This window comes from Neoarius graeffei, chromosome 3 (genome assembly GCF_027579695.1).
Source record: "Neoarius graeffei isolate fNeoGra1 chromosome 3, fNeoGra1.pri, whole genome shotgun sequence".
Classification (NCBI taxonomy): domain Eukaryota; kingdom Metazoa; phylum Chordata; class Actinopteri; order Siluriformes; family Ariidae; genus Neoarius; species Neoarius graeffei.
In genome coordinates this window covers 5,622,640-5,647,487 of record NC_083571.1, presented here as the reverse complement: position 1 = coordinate 5,647,487, position 24,848 = coordinate 5,622,640, and the positions used below count along the sequence as shown (strand labels likewise).

The following is a 24,848-nucleotide window of genomic DNA, read 5'->3' as shown; positions in this document are numbered from 1 at the left end:
ACATGATTATTTCAAAAGAACTGGAACACAACGTGGGTTGAGTACATGATTTATTTCCTGTATTACAAAAATCCACTCACTGGTCTCACTTTAAACAGGAATTTCAACCAAATTTCACAACAATAACAAATCCTCAGCTGCATGTTAGATTTTTAAATAAAATATGTCACGAGCACCATGTAAACTCCTTTTACAAGAACAACGACGCCCTGAGAAAGATGTCACAAAATAGGTAGTAGAACAAAACTTTTTTTTTTCCCTGAAAAATGTTTAAAAAAGTAATAATAATAATAATAATAATAAAGCAGCACCAAGAACAGCAGAACTTTTCTTTCACCAAAACAATAAAAAATAAAAATTGAACAGTGAACAAAATGTGCAAAAAAATAGTTTCAACCCCATTTTCAGATTTCGTACCTTGTATCCGAAGTGGAAAAACAAAAACAACAACAAAAACTCAGTGTGTGTTTAAAAAAAAATAATCATAGATTTGTTCTCGAGATGGAATTAGATAAAATAAAGGATTCAAAACACTTAAAAAAATAATAAAAAGACATGAACGGAAATGGATGATGGGAGTCGATTTAAAATTGAAAGAAAAGGCCAAAACCCAAACAAAAGAGTCATTTGAAATCCTGATCTGCGTGGCTTTGAACTGCCTTTTGCCTGAGGGCCATCGGGAGCTGAGCGGCGTGTAAAACAGACTGTCTGATTTCACACACATGCAAATGTCCTTGAGCTGCAACCAAGTGGTCAAGTCAAGTCAACTCAAGTGGGAAACACAATTAAGATGCATGAACTGCAATTACACCACAGTGGAGCAGAAATGACCTGGATGCCAGACTCAGGGCCGTGAGAAATGTGGAAAAACTATGGAGGTGTGATGGCTGACCCTCGGCATTTAAAGAGGGATTTATCCGTGAATTAATGGCACACCGTGATGCAAAGCCCTCTTCCACATGTAATAGGTGGAACGTGGAGTGAGAGGAAAGTAAGACCTGAACTCTTTGAATGTCGGGAACGATTTCTCCTCAAAGCGCTGCTGGAGAAACAGTTTCGCCTTGGCCTTGAAGTTCGCCAATGCCACGACATCCATCACAAACATTTGCTCGTTGTTGTTGTTGTTGTTGTTGGTGGTGGTGGTGTTGTTGGTCTTGTCAGATAGAGGACAGTATGATGGGGAGAACTCGGGGCTGGCATTGATCATATGGTTGCTCAAGAACTCAGCATTTCCATCAAAAGTAAAGCATCCCTGATTTTCCTCCTGCTTCAGACGATCGGTCGTGGCATTGACACTTTCCGGTTTATTGATCTCAATCTGAAAGCCCAGACCACGCCCTTTCTCAGCTTTATTATACCTCCAAATCCAGTAGTAATACGATGATATTGATGGGAACTTGAGCTTGAATTTAAACAGTGAGATCTTGGACTTCTGAACACGTGCTTTGGCTTCCTCTCTGAGTTTCTTCTTCTGAAGGTAGATCAGCCGGAGACTCTTCTGACTGCACCTCGAGAGCCGGACTCTCGGGATTACTCTGTGACTCGGCAGCAAAACCGGCGGTAACAGCTTCCCTTTTGGATTCTGAACTTTATTCGGATGCGAGCTTTCTTCCCTGCTTCCTGGCAGGTCTTTGAACGGCCTGAAGAGCAAGGCTTCCCTCCTCCAATTGTAGTAAGTTGATCTTGAGATTCCTGGAAACCTTCGCTTGAATACACGGTACGGAAATGATGTGTTGGTGGCGATGCAGTTCTGGAGGCTTTTCTTTGCTTCTTGCATCAGAGCTGCATTCTGGAATCGATCTCCTTCCAGTTTCTCAGACTTGAGCGCCAACATGCTAGTGAAGGTCTCCTGGATGGGCTGCTTCATGCTTTCTGGAGAGGACCAGTAGTCCTGCTCATTGCTATCTCCAGGGCTTACCTCTCCAGTGGAACCTCCAGAACCGATACTTCCAGTAGCCATGAGTTCATGTTTCCAGGCATAATACGTGGATCTGGAGATTTCTGGGAAGAACTCTCGGAACTGGTTCTGGGGTATGAGCTTGCCTTCTTTGTAGCAGGCCTGGAAAAAGTGTTTGGCTTCATACCTGGCAACTGACTTCTTATGATACTCCATGCTTTGCCTCCTCCAGCGATAGAAGGTGCTTTTCGTGATGTTGAACTTGTCTTTCAGGGTGGAGTAGGAAAGTTGTAAATCCTCATTGAGCAGATCCAGAACCTTCACCGATGACAATCGTTGCTCACTCCCTGGGCTTCCAATTTTTAGATCACTGGCATGAATCAAGGCCACAAAGTGGCGAGGTTTGAAAATGGAGCCAGCCTCAAGCTCGCCAGACCACATGATGTGGAGGGTCAGTGGCTCGGAGTGCTTGGGCCACGTTCTGGGACGGATTAGACGATTGAAATAGGGCCTGATCTTGAGGTTATACATTGGGTAAATGGAGTAGATGTTGCACTTGAGGACGGAAGCCAGAGCATAGACATGCCACATGTTTGCAAACGAGTTTGGAAAACAAGAAGCCTTGATGTCAGCATCGAAGATGGCCTCCAGAACCTGCATCGGCAGCTTGAGCATGTCTTGTGATTCTTCAGCACAGAGCGAAAACCTAGATGCCTGCAGCATGACCTTGGAATCGATCATTCCGCACAGGTAGTACTGCTTCCACAGGAGCATCTCCACCACCGTCCTGACCTGCAGCTCCAAACTCAGGCTTGTAGAACCTACCAGAAGCATGCTAGTGGCATCAAACAGCAGGTTACCCTCCCCTTTGCAGACCAGAGGAAGCAGGCCAGCTGGGGCATCTGCAGGGTAAAGTCTGTGAGCCATGGCATCGATGCCCATCCAAGAGGAGATCTCCGAGCATAGCGCTGTCGGGAGGCAAAAAGGAGCGAGGACTTGCTCCACCTCAAGGGCCACTTTTATCAGGGCACCCAAGCCCATGGACTCGGTGGCATCCTGGAGCTCTTCCAGGACAGACAGCACCACCTCTTTCCTCTGAATCATACCTGCAGCGAAGGACACAAGTATATTGACACTCATCGTAACAGACATGCGTTAAAGAACATCTCATCTCATCTCATTATCTCTAGCCGCTTTATCCTTCTACAGGGTCGCAGGCAAGCTGGAGCCTATCCCAGCTGACTATGGGCGAAAGGCAGGGTACACCCTGGACAAGTCGCCAGGTCATCACAGGGCTGACACACAGACACAGACAACCATTCACACTCACATTCACACCTACGCTCAATTTAGAGTCACCAGTTAACCTAACCTGCATGTCTTTGGACTGTGGGGGAAACCGGAGCACCCGGAGGAAACCCACGCGGACACGGGGAGAACATGCAAACTCCGCACAGAAAGGCCCTCGCCGGCCACGGGGCTCGAACCCAGGACCTTCTTGCTGTGAGGCGACAGCGCTAACCACTACACCACCGTGCCGCCCGTTAAAGAACATCAAGTTATTAATTTCAGGTACGGCTGTAAACGTTTTCTGAGACATCGTGGCGCTATAGCAAACCTGTGATGAATCCAAATAAAAACAAAAACAAAAACACTTGAGCCAAGATTTCTCAGTAGGCAATTCAATACATAAACTTTTCCATGACACATTTGGAAACAAAACGCATTGTTTTAATTCTCACATGCAAATTCTGAAATATCAATAATAAATAATAATAATAATAATTCACAGATGCATGAAGAGAAATGCACAAAATGCATTACATTTAAATTAAAGAGCTGGTTTATTGCAAAGTCGTTTGGGTTAAATAAACAGATAAATAAACAAACAAAAACTTTAATCTCTTTCTCTCTCACACACACACACACAATAGGATTGAAGCCCATATTATATCAACGGGGGGAAATGAACCCACACCCTCCTGCAGTAAAACCGAGAGAAAACGCGCTTCACCTTGGCGTGGGAACAAACCGCAACTAAAAACTTCAGTGTTTAAATCCAGATTGAAAGCAGAACACAAGGGGTGTATGATGAAGTCCGGAAGCCTCGGTGTGTGTGTGTGTGTGTGTTCAATGCTCACACACTGCGTTTTAACCCAAACCACAAAGCAAACTTCTCCAGGAGTTCACGAGTTCAGCATTTCCATGGAAATAAGTTCAGAGAAGTCTTACCTGAAATCCAGAACAGCTCCTTATGTGTCTCAGGTGTGAGTGTGTGTGTATAGATGCGACTTTACTCCATGACTCAGTGACTGATCCGACTCCGAGTCGAGTTCATGTGAAGAACCTCCTCCAGGAAATTGTCCATCACCCATACTGAGGCTTTTTGTCTCAGGGTTGGAGAATGCGCACGCACGCACGCGCACACACACACGTTGGTGGTGTGGTGTGGTGTGTATCCATCCATCCATCCATCCATCCACCAAAAGGCCATCAATGCCATGGGCGACTCCATTTGAGCCCAACACTAATAAGATCAGATGGTTTATTTATTCTGCGGTTTGTTAATCACAAAGCAGCTCCTAATATCTCCAACACTGCTTTAGTTCAGGCTTTGTTTCCCTTCTAAACCTCCAGAACAGAGATTTAACACCTCTGTGCATCTTTTTTTTTTTTTAAAGAAAACTGCAACTTTAGTAACAAACAAACAAACAAAAACTTTCATGCCAATAATCAGAACATGACCTAAAGACTGTTCCAGGTATTCATGAAACCAAAAGTATATTTACTCCAAAAGCAGGTGAGATAACATCGAAAACAGTTGAAAGTAAACGATGAGGAGGATAAAACTCTGTCAAAGAATTTAAAATTATTTAAGATTTGATTTCAACACAAATATACAGGAGTTTGTTCAAGATGCAGGAGTTTTATTCGTCACACATGCAATTATACACATACTGTCTCTCTGTAAGCACATTCTATCTAGCTATATAATAATAATAATAATAATAATGAGGGCGGCACGGTGGTGTAGTGGTTAGCGCTGTCGCCTCACAGCAAGAAGGTCTGGGTTCGAGCCCCGTGGCCGGCGAGGGCCTTTCTGTGCGGAGTTTGCATGTTCTCCCCGTGTCCGCGTGGGTTTCCTCCGGGTGCTCCGGTTTCCCCCACAGTCCAAAGACATGCAGGTTAGGTTAACTGGTGACTCTAAATTGACCGTAGGTGTGAATGTGAGTGTGAATGGTTGTCTGTGTCTATGTGTCAGCCCTGTGATGACCTGGCGACTTGTCCAGGGTGTACCCCGCCTTTCGCCCGTAGTCAGCTGGGATAGGCTCCAGCTCGCCTGCAACCCTGTAGAGCAGGATAAAGTGGCTAGAGATAATGAGATGAGATATCTATGTATCTAATATAATCCAATACTCTTTATTTCATATTCCAATCTGCCTCTTAACTTTTACACGCGTTGCACTTTTACACACTTTCAATTTGCACTTCTGCTGAAACACCAACTGTCTACATTGTCATTGTCTACAAACTTGGACTTGTTCAATGACCATCCAATTAGTTTCAGCTAAACTAATCAAATCAAATCTAATCTCGTCTCATCTAATCTCATCTCGTCTAATTTAATCTAATCTAATCCAATGAAATGTGAATCTGGCCGACTCCAAGATGGTGCAAGTCAGAAAGAAAAGAACAGTTTGTAAAAATGAATAACAATTATACTACTAATAAAAGTGCAGTAGTGAAGGAAGAACATGTAAGGGAGAGTGGGGAGATTTGGGACAGTTTGTTTCATCTCATCTCATTATCTGTAGCTGCTTTATCCTGCTCTACAGGGTCGCAGGCGAGCTGGAGCCTATCCCAGCTGACTACGGACGAAAGGCAGGGTACACCCTGGACAAGTCGCCAGGTCATCACAGGGCTGACACATAGACACAGACAACCATTCACACTCACATTCACACCTACGGTCAATTTAGAGTCACCAGTTAACCTAACCTGCATGTCTTTGGACTGTGGGGGAAACCGGAGCACCCGGAGGAAACCCACGCGGACACGGCGAGAACATGCAAACTCCGCACAGAAAGGCCCTCACCGGCCCCGGGGCTCGAACCCGGACCTTCTTGCTGTGAGGTGACAGCGCTAACCACTACACCACCGTGCCGCCCCAGATGTTTTGTATGAAGTTTATATTTATTGAATTTGCAAAAATAGAAATAAAAATGCTCTGTTTCTGAAAATCCAGTGACTGTGGATAGAATGAAACAGTTATTCCACTCAATCTCGTCGTACACAACTTAGAGCCAACTCCTCGTTGGCTATCAGCTCGTGTACGACTCGATTTCATGGAATAACTGTTAATTATTTATTAAACGTAAATTCTGGAAAAAAAAAAACATTGAACAATTTTTTTTTTCAAAAAATGTCCAGATGGGGAGAGTTGGGACAGTTCATCATGTTACAGTTGTGTTTTTTTTCTTGTGGTTTGCAAATATAAAATAGTTTTAAAATGTTTGTTAAAAATGTGGGCGTGTCCCTGCATGAGGATTAATCTTATTTCATTCCTTCTTGAGAATGAAACTGTTGTGTCGAGTCAGGTTTTGGGTAAACTGACATTTTTCTATTTGTGTGTTTATACAGTTCATATGGGACAAGTTTTGATAATAAATAAAAATGAAACGTCGGATTACGCTCAGGATTTTATTTCTGTCCCAAGTCTCGCAATATAATGTCCCATATCTTCCCTCAAATGTCTGAAGGTCAGTATATGTGACAAACTGATAAACTGATGTTGTGGTAAGAGGGTACAGTAAATACTGTCTAATGCAGTATGAATGTGACGCGACTTGCAAAGAATCTCACACGATCTACAAAAGATGAAATGTGCCCCGAGTTTCCCCAGTCTCCCCTAAATACAAACAAGGTGACGTACAAAATGCTGCCGTGTTGCGTTAACAGAAAAAAAGACAAATTTCTGGCAAACATCAAAGTACTGTGTGTATAATAAATAAGTGATCCATATACGTCTCTCATAGTCTGAAAGTACAATTTTTATTTTTTTTTTAAATCTGGAGTGTGCATAGGTATTCACTCCCACAAAGTCAATACTTTGTAGAGCCACCTTTTGCTGCAAGTCTCTTGGGGTATTTCGAAACCTTCATTCCAAAGCAGGTACCTTTGGGATGAAGGTTTGGAAATACAAAAATCATCATGATGACAATAAAGGCAAAAATGAACTGATACTCAGGCTGGTAGATGAATAAAAAACATTTTTCTTTAAAGTAGAAAATGAACAATTCTCTAACAGATTTTAAAGAAAGATGGATGGCACTAAATACAGGGCAATTCTGGAGGAAAACCTGTTTGAGTCGGCCAGAGGTTTGAAACTGGGATGAAGGTTCACGTTCCAGCAGGACAACGACCCTAAACACACTGCTAAAGCTACACTGGAGTGGTTTAAAGGGAAGCATATGTACGTAAATGCCTTGGAATGGCTTAGTCAAAGTCCAGACCTCAATCCAGTTGAGAATCTGTGGCATAACTTGAAGATTGCTAGACCAACGCAACCCATCTAAAGCTAGCCGCACACTACGCCGATTTTCAGCGTACCGAGCCAACTGAAGTCGCGAGTCAGGCGTAAAGACTAGTTTTCGATGGTACCGACTCATCTCACAGCCGATTCGAAAAACTAATCGTGAGCCAGACTGATCGGCGAGAGTCGCTAGCAATAGCCAATCATATCTTTCGCATATAACACGTGATATTTCGTGATCATGTGACTTCTATCTTTTCGAAAAATGAACGGACTGACAATAATGTCAAACTGAACCGTTGATCAATGGAGATCCGCGCCCCGACATGCGGTGTGCGCGCGCACTCGGCGCATGCTCAGCTGCGTGAATGTGTCATGCACCGAAAATAAGAGATTTACAAGCCAGGAACGCCTCATGATGCAATACGCAAGAAAAGAAAGAAGATTTACTGCCATTTTATTTTGTATTTGAGTAAAGTGAATAAATAAATGGTCTGTGGAAAATACATTTAATCCTGGGAACTGCGTGCACAGGAGTTTATTTTGTGTTTACTCCCCCCGGCTGGCTACTTATTTGTCATGGCTGGCTAGTATGAGCCTTAGTGGAAAGCCCTGGGAATGCGGAAATGTCAAGTTCGATTTTAGATTTACGAACCCGAAAAAATGTCGAAAAACCGGCGTTAAAAAAAAAATTTCACCCGCACAAACGGCACTCACCCGGCCGGTGGACCGGAAACAGAACATTTTTTAATAATGGCCCGAGATATTAACCTCTGCTTTCTTTCAGTCGTGAGTTAGTCGGGGATATGTGCGTGCCCTGTCGGGAGTCGGCTCTGAAATGGGTCGGTTCGGTACCGCGTGGATCGGCGTAGTGTGCGGCTAGCTTAACTTGAAGGAGTTGGAGCAGTTTTGCCTTGAGGAACGGACAAAAATCCCAGTGGCTAGTTGTGCTAAGCTAATAGAGACATACCCCAAGAGACTTGCAGCAAAAGTTGACTCTACAAAGAATTGACTTTGGGGGGGTGAATACCTATGCACACTCCATATTTTGAAAACAGCATCTCGCTCTTTGGTGCTGAGGATTCTGGGAAGGGTGAGGCAGCCCGTGTAAATGCTACCGTACGTGTTCCACATGAACGTTGCACAAAATGGAGATGAAACTGATGCAGTGTTTTAGTTTTGACCGAATCTGAGTCTGAGTCAGACGCCGACGTATAGCTTTGTGGATTAGACACACAGAGAGAGAGAGAGAGAGAGAGAGTAGACAGGGTGTGTGGATGGTGCTGAGTGTGAGACGAGGTCCTGTGTGTAGTTGGCGTGGTGTGTATCAGGCTCTCTTTGCTCTCGAGTGAGTTTTAACGCCTCTCACTGTCGGCCTTTTGCAAGCCTTTCACATCACCTTTTGTTCCAGGCGCACAGTCATGACTGTTTCACTCAAACACCCACCCACAAAGACCCCCCACCACATTCCCACACACACGCCGTCAACACTCGCATTTTCTGTTTCTTTTTTTTTTTTTCGTTTTTAATTAATTCAAGTTTAACTCTTTGTTTTTTGTCACATGATCAGTCCCAGAACAGCACGTGTGTCCATGGACTGTGATTAGTTTTGCAAAATTTTCTCCAACGGACATTTAATTTCAGTACATTTACTCGTCTGGGGATTTCTAGTCCCCACCCTGACTGTGGATGTTGTTTGTTGTTTACATCAATTTCTTTCCCCGAGTCTCTAATGGTTTGAGGTTACAGAGTTTTGACGGAGCTCTGATGTGAGACGGAGATTAAAGTGGGATTGTTTGATGAGCAGATGAAGGTGTGTGTGTGTAATTAGGCTTAGAGAAGGTGAATGTATGGTTCTGAATCTTCACACACACACACACACGATGTACAGGAATGCCTGTGGGCCTACACTCATTCTCTCTCACTCACACACACACAATTGCATTTAAAATGCTAATGCTGCAACAGTGGGGTCGGCTCCGCTGGTCTGCTGCATGCTGGGCCTCTGGGCTGTGGGTGTGTGGGTGGGTGTGTGGGTGGGTGTGTGGGTGAGGGGGGAGTTCAAAGATCAGCAGCTCAGGGGAAGAAGGGATGAGGAGAAACCCACCACCTTTTGTTCTTGAGCTTGGCAGTGTGAGGCGAAGGCGAGGACGAGTCAAGATCAGGTCCTCGACACCTCCAGGGACGTCGCAACATGAGGCTCTGAAACACGCCACTGCTCTCAGCTCGCCTTTGTCTTCTCTCCGCTTATCTCATTACCCGGAGAATGCTAAGCACTGCTGAGTGAAGATAAAAGATCACAAACATTTCAGACGTCACTGTTTTTCTCTCTCTGAGGCGCTGTGAGAGCCTCGCTTCGAGTGCAAACATTTTCTCTCATTTTCTCTCAGGTCTGGTTTTCGTTTCAACCTGAGCAGCGTTTGTGTCCTCCTCAGAGTCGAGGGAGCAGTGTAGAAAAGGCTGTTATTAAGATAGACGGCCTTTCAGATTTTTCAAGCGTAGGTCCTAAAAAGAATTTTCCCGACATCTGATTATTTTTGTTTCGTGACTGAAAGCTACTGAATTCGAATCACAGATTTTATTAGTTTTTTTTTTAAATCGAACAATTAATGAATTTACAGTTAGGTTCATAAATATTTGGACAGAGACAACATTTTTCTAATTTTGGTTCTGTACATTACCACAATGGAATTTTGAACAAAACAATTCAGATGCAGTTGAAGTTCAGACTTTCAGCTTTAATTCAGTGGGTTGAACAAAATGATTGCATAAAAATGTGAGGAACTAAAGCATTTTTTAAACACAATCCCTTCATTTCAGGGGTTCAAAAGTAATTGGACAAATTAAATAATTGTAAATAAAATGTTCATTTCTAATACTTGGTTGAAAACCCTTTGTTGGCAATGACTGCCTGAAGTCTTGAACTCATGGACATCACCAGACGCTGTGTTTCCTCCTTTTTAATGCTCTGCCAGGCCTTTACTGCAGCGGTTTTCAGTTGCTGTTTGTTTGTGGGCCTTTCTGTCTGAAGTTTAGTCTTTAACAAGTGAAATGCTGCTCAATTGGGTTGAGATCAGGTGACTGACTTGGCCATTCAAGAATATTCCACTTCTTTGCTTTAATAAACTCCTGGGTTGCTTTGGCTTTATGTTTTGGGTCATTGTCCATCTGTATTATGAAACGCCGACCAATCAGTTTGGCTGGATTTGAGCACACAGTATGTCTCTGAATACCTCAGAATTCATCCAGCTGCTTCTGTCCTGTGTCACATCATCAGTAAACACTAGTGACCCAGTGCCACTGGCAGCCATGCATGCCCAAGCCATCACACTGCCTCTGCCGTGTTTTACAGATGATGTGGTATGCTTTGGATCATGAGCTGTACCACGCCTTCGCCATACTTTTTTCTTTCCATCATTCTGGTTGAGGTTGATCTTGGTTTCATCTGTCCAAAGAATGTTCTTCCAGAACTGTGCTGGCTTTTTTAGATGTTTTTTAGCAAAGTCCAATCTAGCCTTTTTATTCTTGAGGCTTATGAGTGGCTTGCACCGTGCAGTGAACCCTCTGTATTTACTTTCATGCAGTCTTCTCTTTATGGTAGATTTGGATATTGATACGCCTACCTCCTGGAGAGTGTTGTTCACTTGGTTGGCTGTTGTGAAGGGGTTTCTCTTCACCATGGAAATTATTCTGCGATCATCCACCACTGTTGTCTTCTGTGGGCGTCCGGATCTTTTTGCATTGATGAGTTCACCAGTGCTTTCTTTCTTTCTCAGGATGTACCAAACTGTAGATTTTGCCACTCCTAATATTGTAGCAATTTCTCGGATGGGTTTTTTCTGTTTTCGCAGCTTAAGGATGGCTTGTTTCACCTGCATGGAGAGCTCCTTTGACTGCATGTTTTCTTCACAGCAAAATCTTCCAAATGCAAGCACCACACCTCAAATCAACTCCAGGCCTTTTATCTGCTTAATTGAGAATGACATAACGAAGGAATTGCCCACACCTGCCCATAAAATAGCCTTTGAGTCAATTGTCCAATTACTTTTGGTCCCTTTAAAAACAGGGTGGCACATGTTAAGGAGCTGAAACTCCTAAACCCTTCATCCAATTTTAATGTGGATACTCTCAAATGAAAGCTGAACGTCTGGACTTTATGTCCATGTCCATTATATAACTATAACTTGAATATGTTTCAGTAAACAGGAAAAAAAACAAAATTTGTGTCAGTGTCCAAATATATATGGACCTAACTGTATCTCCACGTGGCCCTAAATTCTGCGCTATTTTTTCCTGCTTCACCATGACCCAATACAAGATACTACATCATGCATGACATCACGTGGTGGGCTTTCCCTGTTCACGCAAGGCATTGTGGGATACAAATTTGAAACCGGAGAGAAAAATGGAGGACGTGAGTGTGCGAATGAAATGTGAAAGACTGACTACAGTAACGGAAAGAAAGCGAGAAGAAAAGACGTTATGTTCTATACGAAGGAAAGGAAACGCAGGACCAAACTAATAAATATCGGCGCTCAGCGAGCACCTCGGTGTGATCAGCTGTTCGTTTAGCGACGGAATGACGGAACTGTCAGTGCACGCTCAAAGGTAAACCTGCGCATGCGCACACACACACACACACACGGACTTCCTCTGTCTGCTTGACTGCGCAAAGCGAGCGATTTTCATGCACATTATTTGCTTTAATCTCCTCAAATTAAATCACTTCCCAGCCACAGAACAAAATGGCCTGATATTTTGCGAGACGTTATAGAAATAAACATATATCACAATCACCACATTTCAGACGGAAATAAATTTCACCCATTTTATGAAATCGAAAGGCCGTCGAGCTTTAACTCTTAAACAACAACGACAATTACCAGTTTTTAAAATAAAACATAGTTATGTGTATTGTATACATGTATTTTTATATTTCTTTGTATTTGCAATGTATCCTATGAATTGTATTGTGTATTGTGTTCTGTTAAACCACAGAAGTTATTAAAAATCACAATTAAAATGTTTTACTTCATTAATAATAAATATTTACTCATTTCAGTTAGAATATAAATATATATACAAAATGTCCAACTATTTAAAGTGCATCTATCTATCTATCTATCTATCTATCTATCTATCTATCTATCTATCTATCTATTGTTTACTTTCATTTTTAAATATTCATTTAGAATTAAAAATGAGCTTCGTTCATTCTTTTTTTTTCGAGAAGAAAATCTCCAAAATAAATTCTAATAAACCTTCCAAGTCAAAATAAAGTTGTCTTTACTAGGATGCACTTTTTTAAATAAATAACTAAATAAATAAGTGTGTTTCTATTCATTATTGTTTGTTGGCTTCAAAACCCCATGACACGTCACCTGGAATAAAAGTTGACGTGTGTGTGTGTGTGTGTTAATGAGCAGTGTGTGAGGAGGAATCATCTGTTTCCTGTTCATCTCAGTGTGTAAATGATTAAAGCCACACCTGATTGGTTTCACTGAAACTGTGATCACTTGGATGCCCTCGAAAAATTAAACACGTTTACTCGTTTTTTTTTATTATTATTTGTTTTTTGTTCAGCTGCTGTAAAGAGTACCACAGCTGTTCTCTGTCATTTTTCTTTTCTTTTTTTTAGATACCCACACTGAATTATTATTTTCTCTCACTGAGGTGCAATGATATAAAATAAAATAAAATAAAATAAACTGCAGCTATAAACTTATCTTTCGGACCCAATTAAACCGAGACGTAAAATACAAGCAGAAATATATATATACTGGATAGCAAATATGAAATGGCCAGTCGCTTATTAATGGTTCACACAGAGATAAACTGCATTTGATGGCAATATGTCAAGTCGTCGGTGAGATATTATGGTACGTCAGTTTTCTGTCGCCCTCCGAGGTTGCGAATTAACTCGGAACTTGTTTATTTAAAGTGAATGTAATGTCCCTAAACCACACTTTTTTCTTTATACAAAGCAACAATCATTATATTGATTGTGTGTTTTCAAACCATAGCTGGTCATAAATTGATGGAAAATCAATAAAATCAGTCGATTTTCACGGAATCTGCCGAAACTCATCTGGAAGATCCCGAAGGAGTGCGTGACATCACACACGTAACAATCCAGGTATCGATTTTGTTCCCGTGCGCAGCAGTGGTTCAAGCAGTCTTGATATGGAATCAGGTTTTGGAGAGAATTCTGATAGTGATTGGGATTCTTATATGTCAGATGAAGGGGCAGATGATTATCAAGGATATTCCAGAGTAAATGGTTATCTTTTTGAGTCCCCAGGATGAGAAACAGATGCCAGTTCAGTCAGTTCACAACAGTCCTGCTAAGTGCCGATAGCGCACCACCAGCCAGAGAGAACTGGAAACACAGGCTGGTTTGTGGATTTTTATTCTAAGCTGGCTGTTGCAAAATACAAGGAAAATATTTACATGTACCTTAATAAATGCAGAAATATAATCTTTAAAATGTACACTTATTCAGTGTCATTATTGAAAGAAAATATGAAGCGGGTGATAATAGGGGAATCGACGAACTGTCCAAACGTCAGCTCAAATGTCATTTATTAAATAAACGGGTTTGTTTTTTGCTCCAATAATTCCCATGTGGTCATTCTGGTGGTGATGAATCAGATTTATTATTATTAGTAGTAGTAGTAGTAGGCGGCATGAAATCAGCCCGCTTTGTTTACACAAACCCCACCCCCTGTCTCTTTTGACTGATGTCATTTTTCAGAAATTCGTGAACTGATGTCCTGGTGTATAGATTTGAACATCCGAACACAACGCAGCACTTTCTTTCACATCGTTATTTTTTGTAAGATTCCAACAACAATATCTAATTTCGTTGAGTAAACGAGCACAGAGTCAGATGAACGGAAATGACCCAGAGAACCGGGGTTCCATGCGTGACATCATGCGAGATTAGCCCTGAAGCAAGGCTGCCTTTTTCCAGGATCCGAACGCCACAATTTATCAATAGTTTTGTGCTTGATAATAAAATAACAAATTATTGGTTGTTACTAATTATATATATTCATTTTAAAGCATTACAGTAAGGCATTACATTCACTTTGATACATAAAATCATTGCTGAAAAAATGCCTCATCTGAAGAATTGCAATAGGGCTTGAATTCGTCATTAATATTTCAGCCAGGGGAATTTTCAACTGAACACGTTAAAATAACCACACAAGTCAATAGTTAAAAAAAATAAATAAACGACAAACTAACTACAACCCCGATTCCAAAAAAGTTGGGAAAAGTACAAATTGTAAATAAAAACGGAATGCAATGATGTGGAAGTTTCAGAATTCCATATTTTATTCAGAATAGAACATAGATGACATATCAAATGTTTAAACTGAGAAAATGTATCATTTAAAGAGAAAAATTAGGTGATTTTAAATTTCATGACAACAACACATCTCAAAAAAGTTGGGACAAGGCCATGTTTCCCACTGTGAGACATCCCCTTTTCTCTTTACAACAGTCTGTAAACGTCTGGGGACTGAGGAGACAAGTTGCTCAAGTTTAGGGATAGGAATGTTAACCCATTCTTGTCTAATGTAGGATTCTAGTTGCTCAACTGTCTTAGGTCTTTTTTGTCGTATCTTCCGTTTTATGATGCGCCAAATGTTTTCTATGGGTGAAAGATCTGGACTGCAGGCTGGCCAGTTCAGTACCCGGACCCTTCTTCTACACAGCCATGATGCTGTAATTGATGCAGTCTGTGGTTTGGCATTGTCATGTTGGAAAATGCAAGGTCTTCCCTGAAAGAGACGTCGTCTGGATGGGAGCATATGTTGCTCTAGAACCTGGATATACCTTTCTTTCCAGATGTGTAAGCTGCCCATGCCACACGCACTAATGCAACCCCATACCATCAGAGATGCAGGCTTCTGAACTGAGCGCTGATAACAACTCGGGTCGTCCTTCTCCTCTTTAGTCCGAATGACACGGCGTCCCTGATTTCCATAAAGAACTTCAAATTTTGATTCGTCTGACCACAGAACAGTTTTCCACTTTGCCACAGTCCATTTTAAATGAGCCTTGGCCCAGAGAAGACGTCTGCGCTTCTGGATCGTGTTTAGATACGGCTTCTTCTTTGAACTATAGAGTTTCAGCTGGCAACGGCGGATGGCACGGTGAATTGTGTTCACAGATAATGTTCTCTGGAAATATTCTTGAGCCCATTTTTGTGATTTCCAATACAGAAGCATGCCTGTATGTGATGCAGTGCCGTCTAAGGGCCCGAAGATCACGGGCACCCAGTATGGTTTTCTGGCCTTGACCCTTACGCACAGAGATTCTTCCAGATTCTCTGAATCTTTTGATGATATTATGCACTGTAGATGATGATATGTTCAAACTCTTTGCAATTTTACACTGTCGAACTCCTTTCTGATATTGCTCCACTATTTGTCGGCGCAGAATTAGGGGGATTGGTGATCCTCTTCCCATCTTTACTTCTGAGAGCCGCTGCCACTCCAAGATGCTCTTTTTATACCCAGTCATGTTAATGACCTATTGCCAATTGACCTAATGAGTTGCAATTTGGTCCTCCAGCTGTTCCTTTTTTGTACCTTTAACTTTTCCAGCCTCTTATTGCCCCTGTCCCAACTTTTTTGAGATGTGTTGCTGTCATGAAATTTCAAATGAGCCAATATTTGGCATGAAATTTCAAAATGTTTCACTTTCGACATTTGATATGTTGTCTATGTTCTATTGTGAATACAATATCAGTTTTTGAGATTTGTAAATTATTGCATTCCGTTTTTATTTACAATTTGTACTTTGTCCCAACTTTTTTGGAATCGGGGTTGTAACTGATTTTGTGAGTCAGGAATTGTTTTTATGTTTTGCTTGGTCTCGTTTTCAAATCCCAAAAATGACAGTTTAGTAAACGACTCGAGTCACAGCCGTAGACTGTAAAAATAGAAAAATACGTCATGGCTGTGGTTCCGCAAGCATTTCTGTGTTTGTCGATCTATGTATCATGATCATGCCTAGCGAGGCAGGCAAAGGCAATGGGGGCAGACAGAATAAATAAACAAATAAATAAATAAATATTTTAAAAATATAAAAAATAAAAAAAAGCGATAGCCTGGTACATTGCACATGTGCAGGTCGAAGGTCGCGCTGACGTAAACAGCAAACATATCTGCCTCCAGTGAGTTTAGCCGAGATTCAATCTTATAGGCGAAAATTAAAAATTAACGCTTTTAGTTCGGAATTTTTTGATGACTGAGAGACTCCAGTTGAAATTATAGATTCTCTTCAGTGACTGGCGTCATACTGTACCTGCCCCTCACAAAATATTATGATTCCAGTCACCTCAGAGAATCCATAATTTCAACCGGAGCCCCTCAGTCCCTGATACGTACTTACTTAATTATTTTTGCCCTGAGTAGGGCAATAACAAGCGCCTCCACTGTTGACGGTCTTTATAGCAGGGCTGTCAATAGCATTAACAGTAGCATTGGTTTCTGTAGCAGGTTAATTTTTACAGGGTGGGGTTGTTGACCCCACGCCCAACCCCCAACCTGGAGGACCAGGGGCTGAATTTTGTCTGACATCTATTCCTAAGACCTGCCCAACATGGTAGAACCTTCCAGAGGCAGTGCCCCGTCAGTATAGAGGATGTGCAGTCACGTGACCCATCCGTGTTTACTCCGCCATATTGGACGGCTTCAGGATTGTTTACCTTGCGCGAGCGTAATGGATCCAGGCAGTAATCCCCAAGAAAATTCGGAAAATACCCCATCTACATCGCGCGATAACTTGTCTAAGTTTGCTCAGCATCTTGAAGGTGACGTGAGGCAGCGTTACGTGGAAAAGTGTTCCAGGTTGGGGATTGCAGATCCGTACAACTTGCCGCAATCCTTGTTCAGGGAAATTCAGAGCTGCGGTGCCGGCGATTTGCCCGATCTGGCCTACCACGACATTTACAATTTTCTTGTTAATCATGAATCGTGTTACACTGGCAAAGCCCTCAAAGCTTACAAGAGCCTGGAAGCTTATAAATATTTTGTTGCGGGATGGGTATCCCAACTATACCTCTGGAAGGTTCCGAAGAAGAATGTCTACTTGATAACCTCACGGGTAAGTGGCATTAAGACTTTTATCATAGAGAGACTATGCAGGACATTTTATCGTAAGAATGTTCGAAATCTAAACTCAGTTCCAGATAATGACAGGGTTGTAAATATGTATGTTTTTGTCTGAAAAAAAGTATCACAAATCACCGACTATGCAGTTATCATTCAATCCGAAAATCAACTTAACAGATGTACTAGGAGTATTGAATTAGAAGATGACACCTACCTGATATGAAGTGTTCACTACAAATTCGGCTGGTAGAACTGGGGTACCAGTTTTCTCTTCGCACAGTGGACACCCATTTTGCGCGTCTCTCCTCGTCTGCGGGGAATCTATAAAATGACCGGCCCTCCTTTTGGCCCTGTCTATTGGTACAACCAAATGCTGAACAAGATATAACCATTCTCGAAAGATCTACTCCCACACACTTGATAATTAGAACGGGTTCGTCTAAGTTCTATGTGCGGCCATGCCGTCCAAGATGGCAGATAAACAAATATCACGTGACCTCGTGACGTCACGTGCACGCTCTCTATAGCTCTCAGAGGTCACTGATACATGCAAGCCCCCCCACCACAACAAGGTATCAGCACCATGGGGAGGCTCAGTCCCTGGTAGATCTGATTATTATCACTCAGTTTTTAGCAAGAAAACAGCCCCAGCAACTCACGCATCAGCAGCGCCCGATACCGCTACGGCTCAATGCAGCAGATACACGACCTTTTTTATTAATAACGCGACTGATCTGACAACTCAGTAAAATAATCACATATCTGAAAGTTGTATGATTCGTTTTCATCAGTCTGTAAAATGATAGCGCAAAGGCTAACATGTAGATAACAGCAGTAACTTTGATGTACAGCAATGGCCAGGCTTGCAGTACTCGAGTCCAGGACTCATGCCCTAATTTTAAGGACTCGTGACTCGACTTGGACTTGAGCACTGATGACTCGGACTCGGGCGTTCATTAACTACATTCGGACTCATAAATTGGAGATGAGGACTGATTTTTTCTTTATTTTTTGTAACATGCCATAATAATTTGGCATAAGATATTTATATCTGGCAGCATGGTGGTGTAGTGGTTAGCACTGTTGCCTCACAGCAAGAAGGTCATGGGTTCGAGCCCCATGGCCGGCAAGGGCTGCCTTTCGCCTGTAGTCAGCTGGGATAGGCTCCAGCTCGCCTGCGACCCTGTAGGACAGGATAAAGTGGCTACAGATGATGGATGGATGGATATTTATATCTGCATTAATTTTTTTACTAATTTCGTGCAAGAGTGTTACACCTGTGCACGTTGGTACATGCATCAGATAGACTCTCGGGATTAAGGCGCAATCAGCGCACCAATATAAAAACTGTGAAAACACACTTACTTTGCGAAGTATTGAGTCGCGTTGCTGGCACGTTACTGAGCCTTATTTCCTTGTTTGGTTTCCTGATCCCTGATTTCCTGTTTCTCGACTTTGATTCTGCCGAGTCTACGATAGCCTGTTTGTGTCTCACTCGACCTGTCACCTGTTTCACCATTTTATGATTTTGCCTGTGGATTGTTTACCATCTTCACTTGTATTAATAAACACACCTTCTGCACTTCCATCCGTCTCCCAACCGTCTCTGACAGAATACTTCACACTCCCTGATAAAGAGAAGCACATTCACCTGTTCAGGAACAAACTAATGTTAATGGCACTGAAACAGACACAGTCACATGGTGCGGGTGGAGTCTTTTTCTCGGACTCGACTCGAAATTTTCTTTAATGACTCGAGACTGGACTCGGACTCAAGATTTAGTGACTCGACTACAACCCTGGCAATGGCACAGGTATTCTTATTCTCCTGTCATTTTTACTCAGGGCAGACTGGACACTATAGTGACTCACTATCGCCTCTTGAGGTGCAAAGTGGTATTACGAGACGGATGGTACGTCCTGTCTCGGGGCTGCTAAGTTCAGTAGCCATCTCTGCAACCTGACGTCTTCCATATAATGTCAAAAGTGTTATTTCTTCATGTTCTGTTCATAATTTTTTTTAATGTTATAAACTAGTTTTTTTTACATATAGCACCTTTAAAACAGCTCTTTTTCTGTTTCCAGTGAATTAGTTCATTTGACTCAGTTCAACAATGAGCCGACTCTTAAAAAAAAAGGTAAGATAGAGTAAGAAACTGACCAAGTTTGCAGTATTTGCGCTGATTATTATTCGCCTTTGCCTTACTTACATGACTTTCCAGTTAACCATCCAATAACATCGCACTGCTTTTCATTTTATAGAAATGTATTTAAAGAATCACTGATCGAAACAAACAACGCTTTATAAATTCAGCACTGCATTATTGTTATGCAGTCTTGGCTTCATTATGAAGATTTATTTCAATTTATTCTTATAAAAGATCATAAACTCCTGGGATAAACTTACATCTGAGAGTCAACCGCACGACTCGCCATCCATACACGCGAACAGCCCAGATAGAGAACAGAGGTTTAACATGGAAACATTAAAGTTACTGAAGATGGATGAATATGATGTCACATGAAATTATCATGTGATAATTTCACCTGGGGGTCAAACGGACACCGTCTTTCGTTTAAGCAAGACTTAATCTGCCTTCGATACGGTTCATTTTTGGGCTGTTTTTAGTTGTTTGAATCAAGAAATTGATAAAAAGTATTACCGTCTCCCCGCTATGAGGAAAAAATGCTCACAAAGAGAAGCAAATGCTTCCAGAACAACGAAGAAATGAGTGATTAAAGAGAATACGATGGCAGGAACTAAGCTTGAAACCTGAACACTCCAGAGAAATTCATGACTGTATTAAAAATAAAGAGAAAGTCGGAAGTGAGGATGGAAGAATTTGCTGAAGAATCTCGTTTTATTTTTTTCTGCTCGCATTCGAGCGAGCTTCTTCATGAAAGTGTTTGATTTTCTTACAGGGGAAGCAGAGCAGAGAGCGCTGGAGCTTTGTTTCTGTTATCAGAGGAACCCAGTCCTGTGCAAAATGTCTCCATGGAGCCAGAGTGTAGTAATGAACCTATAGTTTGAGGGAGTTCTACACACACACACACCATATCAACCTGTGTACAAGCTTGTAGTACTCGAGTCCGACTCGTGCCTTAATTTTAAAGACTCGTGACTCAACTTGGACTTGAGCACTGATGACTCAGACTCGTGTATTAACTGCATTCACACTCGTAAATTGGAGACTCGGATTTTTTTCTTTATTTTTCGTAACATGCCATAATAATTTGCCGTAAAATATTTACTGTACATGTGGTGTAGTGGTTAGCACTGTCGCCTCACAGCAAGAAGGTCCGGGTTCGAGCCCCGTGGCCAGCGAGGGCCTTTCTGTGCGGAGTTTGCATGTTGTCCGCGTGGGTTTCCTCCGGGTGCTCCGGTTTCCCCCACAGTCCAAAGACATGCAGGTTAGGTTAACTGGTGACTCTAAATTGAGCGTAGGTGTGAATGTGAGTGTGAATGGTTGTCTGTGTCTATGTGTCAGCCCTGTGATGACCTGGCGACTTGTCCAGGGTGTACCCCGCCTTTCACCCGTAGTCAGCTGGGATAGGCTCCAGCTTGCCTGCGACCCTGAGATATTTATATCTACATTAAATTTTGTACTCATTTTGTGCAAGAGAATACACATTCACCTGTTCATACGTCATGTTCAGGAACCAACTAACATTAACGGCGCTAAAATGCCTGGAGAGACGCCACTAGGATTGTCCACTTTGCTTCTACAGACTTCTTGTGCAGTGGGAAAAAATGCACTGCTATGTGTTCCATATGTAGAAGAACTATCGAGGAGACGATGGGGACAACCTCAGACTTCACTCGTCATTTGGCGAGACTCCACCCAGAGAAGGAAGTGACACGCTATGTTCATTGCTCTGTTGATAGTGGGCGGGGCTTGCTGAACAATGAATTAGCTTTTTATCTGTAGCCTGTTAACTAAAATGGGGCAGTCGAGCAGTAATGTTAGTCCAACACAGTAGCAGAGACGCTTTCTTTCACATAAAGGCTGCAACAGATACCATCACATGGTGCGGGTGGGGTCTTGTTCTCGGACTTGAACACTGGGGACTCGAGACCGGACAGGTTTCGTGATTCAACTACAACACTGCCTGAGTGACTCAGTTATGCCTTTGAATCAAGAATAAATGAAGAGGGAACTGAACATTAACCATTTATTGAAATTATTACTACAGGAATGATTATAGCTACTATATGACGACAGCTACAACTGGAATGTGCTGATTCTGTTAGCATTTGTAATTATTGTTCCATCCACTATTAGATCAAAGTTTAAAAATCTTACAATATTGTTTAAAAGTCTAGAGCAAGATATTTTCTTATTTTCTAAATAATAACACTTCAGACATTGTTTTAACAATAATAAGCATCACTGTATAAATGACAGAGTGCAAATAGATGTGTAACTAGATGTCTGTGGAGTTGCTGAGTCATGGAGGGCTGGGAACCGTCTACCATCCAGCCCACAGTTCAGGTTGGAGTCCTTTGACAGTAAATGTCAGGAAAAAGTCTTTACACAAAGAAGGTTTGATTGCTTTTGTAGTTTTTTTTAACTGTTCTTCCGTGTTGGGACTCTTCAAGAAAAAGAAGGTATATAGCAACATGTTGCTAATGCTACCGCTAACGCTAGGCCACAAATCTGCACCGTCACTCTGGTCATTTCGAGGAATTTTGTACAGATCATAACCACTAAAAAACTCTAATTTCTGCGTATATCTATCCTTCGCTTTTTTCTGACTAAGATTATCCAAGTAATCCGGTAGTAGAGCTTTTTTACAAGTAGCTGTAGTTTTCTTCGGGCAACAGCAACAGATGTTGGACATCTTTGCTTGGCTTCAGTATGTGAACAGGACGTAAACAAAGTTTGTTTGTCCCCCAGGATAAGGTTACTGACAGTTGCTAACGTAAATGTTATGTCAGTGCAAGGGGTGTATTAATGAATAAGTAAAAATTGAACAAGAAGAAGAAAGGAAAAGAAGAAAAAAAAGACTCACATATGCAAGTTGGTTCTCAGCGTTCATCTAAAAAGTGCTTAATCATTTGAATGAATCATTTCTATGAAAATATTTCTGGTAAGGTAGAAACTTTCAAACATGTTTTAATTGGTACAATATTGACACTGTAAAAAAAGGGATATTTTGGAATCGGGCAAAGGACATTATTATTATTATTATTATTATTATTATTATTAGACACAATATTTTTCTGACAGTTATAACGCAGTCACTTTGTCTCATCTCGCAAGCAGATACAGTGGGGCAAAAAAGTATTTAGTCAGCCACCATTTGTGCAAGTTATCCCACTTAAAAAGATGAGAGAGGCCTGTAATTTTCATCATAGGTACACTTCAACTATGAGAGACAGAATGGGGGAAAGAATCCAGGAAATCACATTGTAGGATTTTTAATGAATTAATTGGTAAATTCCTCGGTAAAATAAGTATTTGGTCACCTACAAACAAGCAAGATTTCTGGCTCTCACAGACCTGTAACTTCTTCTTTAAGAGGCTCCTCTGTCCTCCACTCGTTACCTGTATTAATGGCACCTGTTTGAACTCGTTATCAGTATAAAAGACACCTGTCCACAACCTCAAACAGTCACACTCCAAACTCCACTATGGCCAAGACCAAAGAGCTGTCAAAGGACACCAGAAACAAAATTGTAGACCTGCACCAGGCTGGGAAGACTGAATCTGCAATAGGTAAGCAGCTTGGTGTGAAGAAATCAACTGAGGGAGCAATTATTAGAAAATGGAAGACATACAAGACCACTGATAATCTCCCTCGATCTGGGGCTCCACACAAGATCTCACCCCGTGGGGTCAAAATGATCACAAGAACGGTGAGCAAAAATCCCAGAACCACACGGGGGGACCTAGTGAATGACCTGCAGAGAGCTGGGACCAAAGTAACAAAGGCTACCATCAGTAACACACTACGCCGCCAGGGACTCAAATCCTGCAGTGCCAGACGTGTCCCCCTGCTTAAGCCAGTACATGTCCAGGCCCGTCTGAAGTTTGCTAGAGAGCATTTGGATGATCCAGAAGAGGATTGGGAGAATGTCATATGGTCAGATGAAACCAAAATAGAACTTTTTGGTAAAAACTCAACTTGTCATGTTTGGAGGAGAAAGAATGCTGAGTTGCATCCAAAGAACACCATACCTACTGTGAAGCATGGGGGTGGAAACATCATGCTTTGGGGCTGTTTTTCTGCAAAGGGACCAGGACGACTGATCCGTGTAAAGGAAAGAATGAATGGGGCCATGTATCGTGAGATTTTGAGTGAAAACCTCCTTCCATCAGCAAGGGCATTGAAGATGAAACGTGGCTGGGTCTTTCAGCATGACAATGATCCCAAACACACCGCCCAGGCAACGAAGGAGTGGCTTCATAAGAAGCATTTCAAGGTCCTGGAGTGGCCTAGCCAGTCTCCAGATCTCAACCCCATAGAAAATCTTTGGAGGGAGTTGAAAGTCTGTGTTGCCCAGCGACAGCCCCAAAACATCACTGCTCTAGAGGAGATCTGCATGGAGGAATGGGCCAAAATACCAGCAACAGTGTGTGAAAACCTTGTGAAGACTTACAGAAAACGTTTGACCTCTGTCATTGCCAACAAAGGGTATATAACAAAGTATTGAGATGAACTTTTGTTATTGACCAAATACTTATTTTCCACCATAATTTGCAAATAAATTCTTTAAAAATCAGACAATGTGATTTTCTGGATTTTTTTTCTCATTCTGTCTCTCATAGTTGAAGTGTACCTATGATGAAAATTACAGGCCTCTCTCATCTTTTTAAGTGGGAGAACTTGCACAATTGGTGACTGACTAAATACTTTTTTGCCCCTCTGTATGTTATGATTAGTGTGAGATGACAAAAAAAATTACAGAAAAATCTTTCTGACGAAACTCGAGTCTCAACATTCACTTCAAGTCCAGTCCTCAGATCCTGCACACAGCACCCTCTAGTGCTGACAATCAGCATCAGGACATTCATTACAGGTGAGGTTAAAGTGCATATCACGGGTAAATTCAGGAGCAAGATCAATATAATTCTCCTATTTTATATTAAACTTTGGTCAAATATCTGTAACATTCTGCATTCTCTGCAATTTTTTTACCTTGCGCAATACCAGAAAAATTCAGTTGAAATCAAGCCATTTGAGGCGAATTGGTCCGCCTCTGAAAAAACTTGGCATTTGGATTTCCCGGGAAACACTGATTTTCATGACGTCATCTGCAGGACGCCTCCCTCTGAATCCTACG

General features: G+C 41.9%; 1 protein-coding gene across 1 annotated transcript; it reads right to left on the bottom strand.

Moving 5' to 3' along the window:
• Positions 1-913: 913 nt before the first annotated feature.
• Positions 914-3,001, bottom strand: vrtn (vertebrae development associated). Its single transcript, XM_060915775.1, has one exon. It carries the CDS (start codon positions 2,999-3,001, stop codon positions 914-916), a length of 2,088 nt encoding a protein of 695 aa, XP_060771758.1.
• Positions 3,002-24,848: the final 21,847 nt, after the last annotated feature.